Raw genomic sequence first — 12,568 nt, forward strand, 5'->3', positions numbered from 1 at the left:
TCCAAACCGTTCACAACATTATTCCCACTTGGATGAACTAAAAATTCAAATATTAGCAAAATTCGTGTGGCCCCACGAAGTTTCAACGGTGGAAGTTCAATCCCACCTTTTCCTGTCGTGTGGTCCACTTAATTTTTAGATTGATTGCATCTATCCTAATCCGATCTTACGAAACTGATGGACGGCACGGACATCGCGGTGGGCCCCACGTTAGGGGCACAGGCAATTCCCTGAAACCCTGTAAAAAAAAAAAAAAGGGCAGCAGCTTCTCTCTCTCTCTCTCTCTACAAAAGCAATGGCCATTGGCAGCTCTCACCGACCTCCACCTCCCAACAAGGTCCGTTGGGTTGACGTCGAGGAAGAGGACGTACTCGGCCCGCGTACCATCCCTCCCCCTATCGTCCTCGGCCCCGACGGCAACGGCATCAAGAGACTCATCGCATTCAGGATCGACGGCCATGGACGCATGATCAAGACCACCACCATCTCCCGCGTCCGGAAGCTCGCCCTCCAACGCCGGTCCTGGCCCAAATTCGGCGACGCGGCTAGCCAATCCAACGGAATTCTCACCATGGTCTCCACCGAAGAGATCCTCTTCCAGAAACCGACGGCTCCCGGTTCGTTCTCCTCACTCTCCCCCTTTTATCTGGTTTTGGCAGTCCGCGGGACCACCGTATGATGTGACCCTCCCGGACATGCGCTGGAAGGCCCGGAATCATTCTTAGTGGGTCCCATTGCTCTATTTTAGTAGTCCGCGGGACATGTATGATGTGACCTTCGGGACCTTACATGGGCCGAAAGGTCTGAAACCCTTCTTCTGGTAGGTCCCGTTACTCTGTTTTAGTAGTGAATATGCGGGTCCACTGTATAAATTGCCCTCGCGTCCTTACACGGGCCCGAACCGTTCTTTCGGCGGGTCCCGTCCTCCCGGGAAACGGGCCGGAAACCTCTACAACGCCGATTGCAAGTAGCGTTTGTAACAAGAAGCACTGTGGGCCCCACCGTGATGCTTGTATGATTATCCACTCCGTACATCCGTCACTCTAGCTCATGTTAGGTTGATCTGGCCGATCCAAAATTCAAGTGGACCACACCAAAGGAACGGTGGGGATGGGGACGCCTGCCTTTGAAATGCATTATTGTACTGGGGCCCATGGTGATGCTTAGATGCCATGTGGTGGGTCCCAACAGGATCGAGGGAAGAGCCAGGTATAAGCCCGATCCAGAACTTGAGTGGGCCCAGGAAGGTTTCAATGGTGGGTGTCCCCATCCTCACTGTTCCCTGTGGTGTGGCCCACTTGGGTTTTGGATTGGCTTGATTTGTGGCCTGACGTCCCAAATGGGTTGGTGGAGATGATGGACGCTGATTTCCCGTGAAAGCCTGTCACAGAAGTTCCTGCGCTGGAAACCTAGGTGGGGCCCACCGTGATGTTTGTGAGACATCCACCCCGTCCATCCATTTTGTGAGCTCATTTTAGGACTCGAGCCCAAAAGTGATTAGGATCCAAGACTCAAGTGGCCTGCACTGAAGGAAAAGGTGGATAGGGAAATTACTACCGTTGAAACCTCCCTGGGATCGACAGTGATGTTTACATGCCATCCATACCAACTAAAATTACAAATATTATCCTGATTCAAAACTTCTATGGCCCCGTGAATATTTTAACTGTGGACGTTCAATCCTCACATTTTCGGCACACTTGAGTATTGGATCCGGCTCATTTTTGGCCATGTGTCCTAAAATGAGCTCACAAAATAGATAGACGGGATGGATTTCTCACAAACATCACAGTGGCAAGGAATTGATTTATGATTTTTTCAATGGATACCAGGAAGAGTGGAGATGGTCTTACGGACAGTCCAAATATGTGATGTGGATGTTTACAAGCCCAAATGCAACTATGTGCATGGGAAGGTTCCCATACACTTTGCACTAAACAAGATTAGTTGCAAGAATTCCACACAATTTATTTTTTTTTTTTTAAATAAAAATCCTCAAGACCTGTTTGGATGGTGGGATTAGGTGGTAAGGAATTTTTTTTTTTTTTGGGGTTAGCTTGTTAGTAGACACCCATGTCACTACACACACTCCATGTTAGCCACCCCCACTAGGGATAGGTTGTAAGGAATTGCATTTGGTCTAATGTTTGGAAATGATGGGAAGGATTTAATTAATCAAAGTATCATATCATCCAGTCCCAACAAGAAATATGGCGGGATTTCTGGTGGATTTCAAAATCCACTACATCTGTGGACATCTGTGGGCCCCACGTTGATGCATGTATTTCATACGTCGTCCATTTATATGCACACTTTATACATGATATCGGGTTGCCTGTGCATATAGGTGACTGGCATCAATTGTGAAATCTAGTCCATTGATTACAATTCCATGGTCCACCAAATGTTGGTTTCACTTAATATAGTGTTTTTCCAAAAGAAAGAATTTGATCCCGAACGTGGGATTGGACGGTCTGAATTTCCAAACATATAATCATTGTGCAATATCGGTATCAATTCCACCCAATGCAATTCAATACCATTTAATCCCACATTCCAAACAGGGAATGGCTAGAAAACTTCAATTACAACAAGGCTCAAAACATACAACATACCTTTATAACTTCACAGAGTTTAGGAAACTCACTCAAATAATTTCAAAATCGCCAAGCACATCATAAATTCCCATTGTTAATGATAGAGATTTTTCATTAATGTCAGAACAAGTGAATTTTGCTAAGATAAGTTCATGGAAAGACACCTTTGATCTGGTAGATATTTATGGACTACCTGTTTGTTGTGGCCACATCATGTCTCTTTGGTCATAAAGCAGTTATTAGATTCTTGATTTTCTTGACAATCTTACAATGGAAAAAGGAAAATCTATACTCTCACATTGATTGATGAAAACCCTAATTCCTGAAATTTTGATTATGGAGCACATGGATACTGAAAGACTCAGATGGTATGAGTCGTGTTGATATCAATGTTTGGTGAAAAATATCTATGCTTTGTGGAGATTTGGCAATTGAGATTAGATTTCTCTTAGATGAGTTAGGCTAAGCAATGCTAAAGTGATTTTCTCCATCACCTTTCTTATTTTCTTGTATCTTGTCCATTGATTTTTCCTTGATATTTTGTTATTTTATGGTTTTGTTTACTCTGGTTTGGTGAGGGAGGGGAGGTGTGAATGATATAAGGGGTTGATTTCTTTGCTGCTTGGATCCGTTGGCAATGTGGATAATGTTGTCATATTTTGTTTACTCTGTTCAAGCCTTCTCTGTTTTTTACAAGTTGAGATGGGTTTTGGCTTCTTTTTTTTTCTTTTTTTTTTTTTTAGGGGGGGGGGGGGGCGCGGCTCGCATGCGTGTGTAGTGTTCCTTTGCCTTCTAGTCATTCGTTATGCTATATTGCAACTTCAAATAGGATTCTTACTTCCAACAAGCCATATCAATGATATCCTCGTATCTCCTTTGCTAGCCAGTGTTCATGGCTTTTCCTTTTCATGGTTTGGTATGGTTATGCTGGCCCTGACTGTCCACTGTTTTGGACAGTTGATTGCTTTATGAGGGGTTGATTTCTTTGCTGTTTGGATCCATTGCCAATCTTTTTCCTTTTATGCAAGGAACATACTTTAAACAAGCGGAGAGTTTCTATGGTCAAAAAGATTGAATTAGAAAAGCCATCCGTTGGTTTCTAATTAGACAGAATTTCACTACCAGTATGTATCAGGCGATATGTAACAGTTTCCGACAATATGAATCATGTCTCAGAGGGGGAGCGGCAACTAGTAGAAGGCTCATTCAAGAATCGACAATGAAAAATGTGGCTAGAGTTGAGTAAGCTTTTCGACGGTTTATGTAGGAATTAAGGATTCTAACGTATCGGAGGTCCTCTCTTTAGAAGTCTTATCCTAGCCACATGATGGTGGAAGGTGGTTTGGGCAATGTCCCATGGAGATTTGCCAACATCATGGATGAGATCCATTAATTTGGTCACTCTTTCAAAGGAATAGTATGTTCATGCATTGAGTGTAGCTGAAATGAGGAAGTTGAAATGAATGATTGGCAGACAAGGATAAAATTAGAAATTAAAGCATCCAAGGGAACTTAGGAGTAGCACCCATTGGCGATAAGATGAGGAAAGTAGACTTTTTGATGGTTTGGCCATGTGCAGTAGAGACCAAGAACTGCACCGGTCATAGGAAGTGAGTTGGTTCAACTCAAATGCTCTAAAAGGGAAAGGGGAAGGCCCAAAAGGACGTGGGTGAAGGTAGTAAGGTCTGATAACCTATGGTTTTACTGAGTATATGGTCCATGATAGAGTGGAAAGGCGGAATCGGATTCAGGTAGCCGACCCCAATAAGTCGATATAAGGCTTAGATAATGATGATGATGGTGGTGAACATTTCTTTAGAGATAGCTCTTTCTTCCATATTCACCTTGGGGCAATGTCGACGCTAGTTGCCACATTGAGAAACGGATGCAGGAGATGACGAGAGAACCATATCGGTTTACAACATTTGTTAGTGCAGATGGATCTTTCAAGAGAGGATGAAGGCGTGAAAGTGATCCTCTCACGGCATCTTTTCTTCCTAGTTGCGACTCAAGAGGTGTTTGTCACCTGTGTAGCTATGTTTGGAAGGCCCCCATTCCACACCGAGTGCAAGCATTTGTGTGGGTGGCTGCAGCAAACAAAATCCTAACCATCAACAACTTTAAGAAGAAGAATGTGGCGCTGCCATACATGTGTCATGTGCAAGAATGACGAAGAATCAGGGGCCCACATCTTCCTCCATGGTTCAGTTGCTTGGGCAGTCTGGTCTGGCATCTTTTTGGAATTGAGTATGTAAGGAATATATCCATGTTCAATGATATTGCTGGATGGCTGCCAGGTCTGTTTTCTAGCTGTGGCAAAGCGCCATGGAGATATCCTTTGCTCTCTTATGGGGGATTTGGAAAGAAAGAAACACAAGAATTTCTGAAGACAGAGGCCCCTTTCAATTCCATTTCTTGATCCGCTGTTTCCCTAGCTACCAAGTGGGCTTTGCCATTGCCAGAGTTCTTCCACTTTCGTGTTGGTTCTTCGTAAAGCCTTTCCCTGCTAAATGAATGTGTCATCTTCTCACCAAAAAAGAAAAAAGATAAAAAAGAAAAAGAGGAATGTGGGAAACAAACAGGCTATATGAAAGACTGCAGATCACCTGCAACCAGTTGTATGCTACAATACACGAATGCAAAATGCTGGTAAAATGCGTTCTTATGGTCTCAGATTCCTGTGAAAAACTTGATGTTTTGAAATGCCTACAAAAGACTTTCATGGATTTCTGACTAGACAAAACATTGCATATTCATGCACGAAATTCTCATTATGTCTTAAGATATTATTCAGGAGCCAATCGGAGCTGTTGATTTGTCTCTGTGCAGCTGCATTTGTAAGCAACCATGAGCAGGTTTCTGAATATTTGATGCATCTTTTCAGTTCCATTCTGTTGCAGCCCAGCAATTCTCATGATCAATCTTTCAAATCTTGAGATTGTTCTAATGTGAATCTTGATTGTGATTTGCTGCAGGGAGCACAAGAAAAGCCAAAGATGTGAGGGTCAACGGTGATCCGTTCATTGGGCTCGGGAAAGGAGGCGGCTCGGTCCTTATGGTGTGCAGGACATGCGGCCGAAAGGGCGATCACTGGACAGCTAGATGCCTGTACAAGGATCTGGGTCTGCTCCCTGAAGGCCTCCTTATCAATGGGCCAGTCACTGCAGAAGCCCCGACAGCCTTTGATCCTGATGCCAAGATGAAATACATGCCTCCTGGCCTCAGAGGAGGTGCAGAGAGGCGCAGAGAGGAGACAAGGTACAGAACTGAAAAGTACTCAGTCAAGGTTTCCAACCTCTCAGAGGACACCCATGAGCCCGACCTGTTCGAGCTCTTCAGCGTGCTCGGCTCCATCGACCATGTCCACATTCCCACATATCGCAACACTAGCGTCAGCAAGGGTTACGGATTCGTCACCTTTTCCAACAAGGAAGATGCAGAGAGGGCCATCAACAAGCTGGATGGGATTGGCTATGACAATCTCATCATCAGAGTTGAGTGGGCCCCATGGAGTTTGAAGTGATTTTTCCCTGCTTTCAAAAGCTATAAGAATTCAGAGATTTTACGACATTTCATTGTGTATACGCATCTGTCCATATCATCAGAGCTAGGAAGATATGCATATGTTTCTGTTTTCTGTGTATATGAGAATTTCATGAAAACTTCTGAGACAAAATGGATGTTTCCATAAATGGGTTTCATTAGATTTTTGTTCTGATTTTCATCCATGCCAACACCAACACATTGGTGTATGATCTGAGCTGTTCATCAGGTGGGCCTGGCTGCTTATGCGTGCTGGTCGAAGCATCAGGCAAGCAATGTGTGTGAAACCGAATGCAGATTTTTGGCCCACTTGTTATATTTTAGTCATCCACATTCTTTCGCATACTTATGCGTCACACATCGGCGGGCTCAGCCCGGATGTGCGGATACGGTTTGCAGCTTCTTTCCTTTGGCTGATGCTGTGCATTCTAGAGCTTTTAATGGAGAAATTCATATTTCATTGAAATCTCAAACCCAAAGGTGTTTTTTTTTTTTTAACACACGCACACACACCCCACACACTCACGCTAATGGAATTTCACCACCTATGGATACTCGAACCCTTGGAGTACGGATCCAAACCCAAAGGTGTTGTAGCAAATGAACAAGTTTTCAGTTGCAGCTTTCCTAGAGACATGAAAACAAGACACATTCCGAATCTGGAAGTATGGTCCATCCATCCACAGTTGGTCACACCTGATCAATGGTCTGGATTACTGAACAATGGGCCCCACTCGTATGAACCCAAAACATGAGTATTACTCTGCAAACCCTCTTCAATAAGAACCCATAAACACAAGCAAGAACCAAACAGTCTTTCATGGACATGAAAAACCACATCTGCCACCACAGATCTCAATCTGACAGACGCGAGGCCCAGACAAAATATATGCGACCGGGGTTGCTTCATCTCGATGAATCCACGCCGCCAGCTTCCTCGATGCTCAGAATGTACTCGATCTCCTCCACAATCTCCTTCATCGACGGCCTGTTCTGCCTCCGCTCTTCCAAGCAGCCCAGTGCCAAGAACGCCAACGCCTTCATCGTGTCCAATCCGACCTGACCTGCACCCTCCTTGATTGTCGGATCGATGATCTCCATCAGCCTCTCCTCCTCCGCCATCTGCTGGACGTAGATTGTGAGGTTGACGTCGTTCTCCCCCCTGCTGAAGTCGATCGCCTTCTGCGATGTCAGTAACTCGAGCAAGACCACGCCGAAGCTGTACACATCGCTCTTGTCCGTCAGCTGGTAGTTTCTGTAGTATTCAGGGTCCAAATACCCCAGCGTCCCTTGCGCGCACGTTGATATGTGGCTGAGATCAGTCTCAGCAAGCCGGGACAGCCCGAAGTCGGCTACCTTCGCATTGAGCTGGTCATCGAGCAGGATGTTGCTTGACTTCACATCACGGTGGTAGATTGGCGGCACTGCGGAGGAGTGGAGGTAGGCCAGGCCTTCTGCAGTCTGGCGGGCAATCACGAGCCGGTGCCGCCAGGACAGTGGCGAGCCACGGCGGGCGTGGAGGTGGTCGGAGAGTGTCCCGTTCGAGATGTACTCGTAGACCATGAGGGGCTGCTCAAGCTCGACACAGCATCCTAGGAGGCGAACAAGGCCACGGTGGTTGACCTGGGAGAGGATGCGGACCTCATTGAGTACCTGGTCTGTCGACTTGGTGTTGCCCAGCTTGGCACATTTGACGGCCACGATCGTCCCATCTTCCAGGACACCCTTGAAGACCTCACCGTAGCCGCCCGATCCAAGGAGGCGGTCCTTGGAGAAGTTGTTAGTGGCCTTCTTGATCTCCCTGCCTGTGAAGTTCTTCGCTGATTTGCCGCCACTGTTGAGGATGTCTTCCCGTTCCTTCGCTATGCGAGCCCTCTCCTCCTTGATGCGGCATTGACGGCGATAGACGAAACTGCCCGCGATGGTCGCCAGCAATGCGGCAACCAGGCCGGAAGTTAAGCCTATTAGAAGGTACCGGTGCATGAGCATTAATGTCAGCTTTCTCCAGCGGATGTTAGTGAAATCTGTGAGGTTCTGGGAGTGTATTACCTGCAATGAGGGGCACCCGATCCGTCGAACTGCCATTGCAGCTGCCTCGAAGCTGACACTCCAGCTTGTCTGCACAAGCACGAGTCTGTGAGGTAAAACAGTCTGATCGAACACACACGCTGGAAGTTCGTTGTGGGTGAATTTGATCATCTTTAGATCAATGGCTGATATTCATGGGAATTACCCAACTTGTCATGGGCCCCCACATATTTGGTATTTTGAGCTGAGTCAGTTGAAAACTCGCCCAAGGGCATGACTCATCCCGAGTGGATGAGACTGGTGTAGACGCCCCCATCGAATTGCCTGCGCCCCGTGCACAGGAAGCTGTGTGGGGCCCACAGAGATTTCCGTTTCAAATCCACACCGTCCATCAGTTTTGCAAGACCACAACAGTATATGAACCTAAAAATTAGGCAGACCCAAAAGTCATGTGGGCCACACTACTCAAATCAGTGGAACCAAAAAGTCCACCGCTGAAAACTTCCTGGAGCCGACCATGATGTTTATATGCTATCCAAACCGTTCGTAGGTTTTTACCGCTCAGATAAACCCTAGGCACAAATATCATCCTGATACAAAACTTCTGTGGACCCCACAAAATTTCCAATGGTGGCCGTTCAATCCCTGATGTTTCGTGAGGTGTGGCCCACATGAGTGTTGGATCTGATTGATTTTTAGAATCCTCGTCTTGCAAAACTGATGGATGGACTGGATTAGACGGTCATCTCTGTGGTTCCACACAGCCTCCGACTACAGGAAGCAAGTTGCATAAGATGCTTGGACAGTCCAATCAATCGATTCGGACTGTCCATTAAGTGCATCATACATTTCATGGGCTATAAAGAGAAATCACATGATCAGATTATCTAATCCACTTTTTTAAAGCGATCTTGATCTTCCATTGTTGATGCCATTCATGGGATGCTTTGAATTGTTTGATTGGAGTGATTTCTACATGTGAGCCCAAGAAATTTAGGTTGCATCGGATGAACGCTTCAGATCAATTGACTGGATTATCCAAGTGTCCCAAGACAATTAGGAGACTATAACATATAGTGGTCTTGAATGTACTGGATGATTTCTCTTTTATTAATAATTTTAATTTAATTATTAAATACCAAGCCGGGTAAATAAAAGAGCCCACTGAGTCATTGAGTTGACTCACTCGACCTGATCGAGTCTTTGAGTTGAGTTGACTCGGATGGAAATCAAGTCGGTTCCGAGTTTTCAGGTTTCTGAGCTCAGGCCAGCTCTACAACGTTTATATTTGTATAACGCCATAACTACTACAATGTAGGGCCCACATCCAACCTTAATAAGTGTCCTTCCCAAAAATCATCTTGATAAAAAAAAGATGTGGATTGCCTTAGGCCCACCATCATGTTTGTGAGAAATCCACACCGTCCATCTGTTTTTTCTGGCTCACATTAGGACATATACCCCAAAACTAGGCAGATTTAGAACTCATGTGAGCCACACGACAGAAAACAGTAGGAAGGAAATGCCCACCGTTTAAACCATCATGGGTCCAAATATTTTATACGCCACCCAAACCGTTCAAAAGGTCATTCCTACCAGGATGAACTGAAAACCCAAAGAAGTAGTAGCCGGATCCAAAACTTCTGTGGCCGGTGGGCTCTGGGCAATCCCTCCCCACTTTTTCTTGTCTTGTGGCCCACTCCTAATTTTTGGGCTCATATACTAACATGCGCTGACAAAACGGATGAACGGCGTGGATTTCTCACAAACATCCTGGTCACTCCCACGTAGCTTCCTGCGCTCCTGGTGGCAGGCAATCCGCTTCCCTGAGAAACAGAGGTGGGCCACACCACAGGTACCTATTTTTGACGGGGATCCCAACCGTTAAACCTTCCAGACCCAGTGCGGGAGTGCTTGGTTTATGCCATCCAGTCTATCGTGAGAATATGTGCCCCACCAAGCTTAATGGACATCCCAAAAATCAGCCTATTAAATTTATATTTCATTACGTGGTGTGGCCAACCTGAGTTTTGGGTCTGCCTGATTTTTGGGATTAAAGGAGAAGGACACTGGGCTTGCAAAATGGACGGATTGGATCTCATGTACACATTAAGGTGGGCTCCACACGCCTCGTTGTGGAATAAACAGAACTCGTTCTACAAACGCTGTAGAGGAACCGGCCTCTGCTGAGCTACGGTTGAGATTCTTCCGCTCAGAAAATATAGCGAAATGGTCTAATATTGGACAGCGGAGATTTCACTATACTTGGACGGAAATTAAGTCGGGTCAATGTCTGAAGGTGATAGAAGCCAACTGGGGCCCACTCCCCCATCACCATCAGAACAAGATAAGTACAAGGTTCATTCACGACGAATCTCTCCATCCAACGGTTGTTCATTTCCTGGAGATCGATCACACGTTTAAAGAATTACGTCAATGGGTTTCAGGCCCATTGAAATCTGACCATTGGTTTAGCCACCCATTTGAATCGAATGGTTAGGATCTTCTGATCAGGACGATTTTTTTTTTATGGTGGCCAATTTTCAACATGGCCCACTTGATGTGCGGCAGAATTAACGGTTGGACCACCAATCCTATCATCAAATCAATGTGCTTTTGGCCGGCTGATACCAGACCGTTGGTTTTAACCACCCATTCGAAATCCAATGGTTAGGATCGTCCGATCAGGGCGAATTTTAACCACCCAACGATCCTACCATCCAATCAATGGGCTCCAGGCCCACTGAAATGCAGCCATTAGTTTTCACCGCCCATTTGAAATCCAATGGCTAGGATCGTCCAATCAGGCAATTTTTACGGCGGCCAACCCGATCAACGGCAGAATTACACTTACTCTCGGCGCACGTCCCAGTGAATGGGTCCCACCGCAGCGGCGCGTTGCAGAAGCACCTCCTAACTCCAGCTCCGGCCGCCTGATCCGGCGCGCACGTTGCGTTCTGGCCGGCCTCGCAATCGCCCTGCGTCTGACAGACCGGCTCCGGCGGCGACATCCACTGTATCTCCACCCCGGACTCCGGCCACCGATCCACCGGCAGCGACGGATCCAAATTCACAAAGCTCCGGTAGGCGTTGCACCCGACGCCCGTCAAACGGATGGAGTACGACGTCGAGGACCCGCCGGCCCGGAACGTGCAGCAGATCGACGTTTGACGGCACGGCGCAGCCTCAGCCGTCCGATTGATATAGGTGTGGCAGAGGCTTGTGGAGGTGCAGTTTAAGGGGGAGGATAGTAAGCGCTCGGTGCAGTTTAGAAACATGATGGTGTTGCTGCTGGTGACGTTGAAAGGGAGGCTGTTGTTGAGCTGGATGCCCTGGCTACGTAAATCGGTGGTCACGCATCTGTTGGGGGTGAAGCTAGCGGGGCGGATTGTGAACCGTTGGATCTCTGGATGGATGGCTGCGATTGCGTAAGAGGAGGCGTTGAGGGTGTCGAACCGGAGGGTGTTGGATGCATCGCAGCGGATTTTGTAGTTTGGATCGCCGCAGTTGGGAGAGGTGCTTAGAGGGTACGGGACGGGGGTGGTACCGCAGTCCGGGCAGCGGAGGGCCGATGCGCACGCGGCGCAGATTAGCAGGAGCGGTAGGAGGAGGGATTTTGCCATTTGAGAGAGAGGGAAGGGAGAGGAACCTGAGAGCTGCCAGATGGGGCACGGGTTTTATTGGTATTTTTGGAAGGGGAGTTGTGATGCTCGGACAGCATATGACGCTTGATACGCATGCATTTATAGATTGTACACGTGGCATTTTTATATGAAATTAAACCGATTAAATTGTGGAAAGTACTATATCTAAATGATTTTCTCAAAATCAGATTGTTTGAGCCTTTCTAGCCTTTGATTCGCAGACACTTGTTTTGTGAAATAGGACCAAAGGATATTTCATTTTTAACCGTACAATATACTTCGACCAGTCTGATAATCAGATGATCAAATAACGGTTAATTTTTTTGTTCATGATACATCAAAACTGGGATCCATGATATGGAGAGCTTAATTTAACTTACTTATATGCTACTTATTTACTTTCTAAGTAATTTCCAAGTCCCTGTATATCATATTTCATACGCTTTCAGAGTACTAATGTTTTTCTCTTTATGGAGAGGTGTGACACATATGGCACCAGCTGCCGTGGGGGCCACGTCAACTGTACGTCGGATCCACCCTGTCCATTAGATGGGACCTTCAATGTAAGGTCATGATGAGCCAAATTAGCCGAACGAAAACTCATGCGGGCCCCACCACAAGGAACAGTTGGGAGGGAACAACCAACAAATAAAAAACTTTCCACTATTTATGAGGCCTAAAGTATCTTGTATGGACCATCTAATCCATTCAACATATGCGTACCACAAGGATAAAGAGATCAAAGGAAAAAAATGT

General features: G+C 46.3%; 2 protein-coding genes across 2 annotated transcripts; one reads left to right on the plus strand and one right to left on the minus strand.

Annotated features, from left to right (window-relative positions):
• The first annotated feature begins 270 nt into the window (after window positions 1-270).
• On the plus strand, window positions 271-6,321 carry LOC131252796 (uncharacterized). The gene is made up of 2 exons (XM_058253497.1): window positions 271-617; window positions 5,573-6,321. Exons 1-2 carry the CDS (start codon window positions 296-298, stop codon window positions 6,118-6,120), a joined length of 870 nt encoding a protein of 289 aa, XP_058109480.1. The 5' UTR covers window positions 271-295; the 3' UTR covers window positions 6,121-6,321.
• A 410-nt stretch (window positions 6,322-6,731) lies between these two features.
• LOC131252794 (wall-associated receptor kinase-like 20) lies at window positions 6,732-11,801 on the minus strand. Its single transcript, XM_058253496.1, has 3 exons — window positions 11,023-11,801; window positions 8,190-8,258; window positions 6,732-8,101 (listed from the first exon to the last, which is right to left on the minus strand). Exons 1-3 carry the CDS (start codon window positions 11,789-11,791, stop codon window positions 7,047-7,049), a joined length of 1,893 nt encoding a protein of 630 aa, XP_058109479.1. The 5' UTR covers window positions 11,792-11,801; the 3' UTR covers window positions 6,732-7,046.
• Between the last annotated feature and the right edge of the window lie 767 nt (window positions 11,802-12,568).

This window comes from Magnolia sinica, chromosome 8, assembly GCF_029962835.1.
Source record: "Magnolia sinica isolate HGM2019 chromosome 8, MsV1, whole genome shotgun sequence".
NCBI classification, from domain to species: Eukaryota; Viridiplantae; Streptophyta; class Magnoliopsida; order Magnoliales; family Magnoliaceae; genus Magnolia; species Magnolia sinica.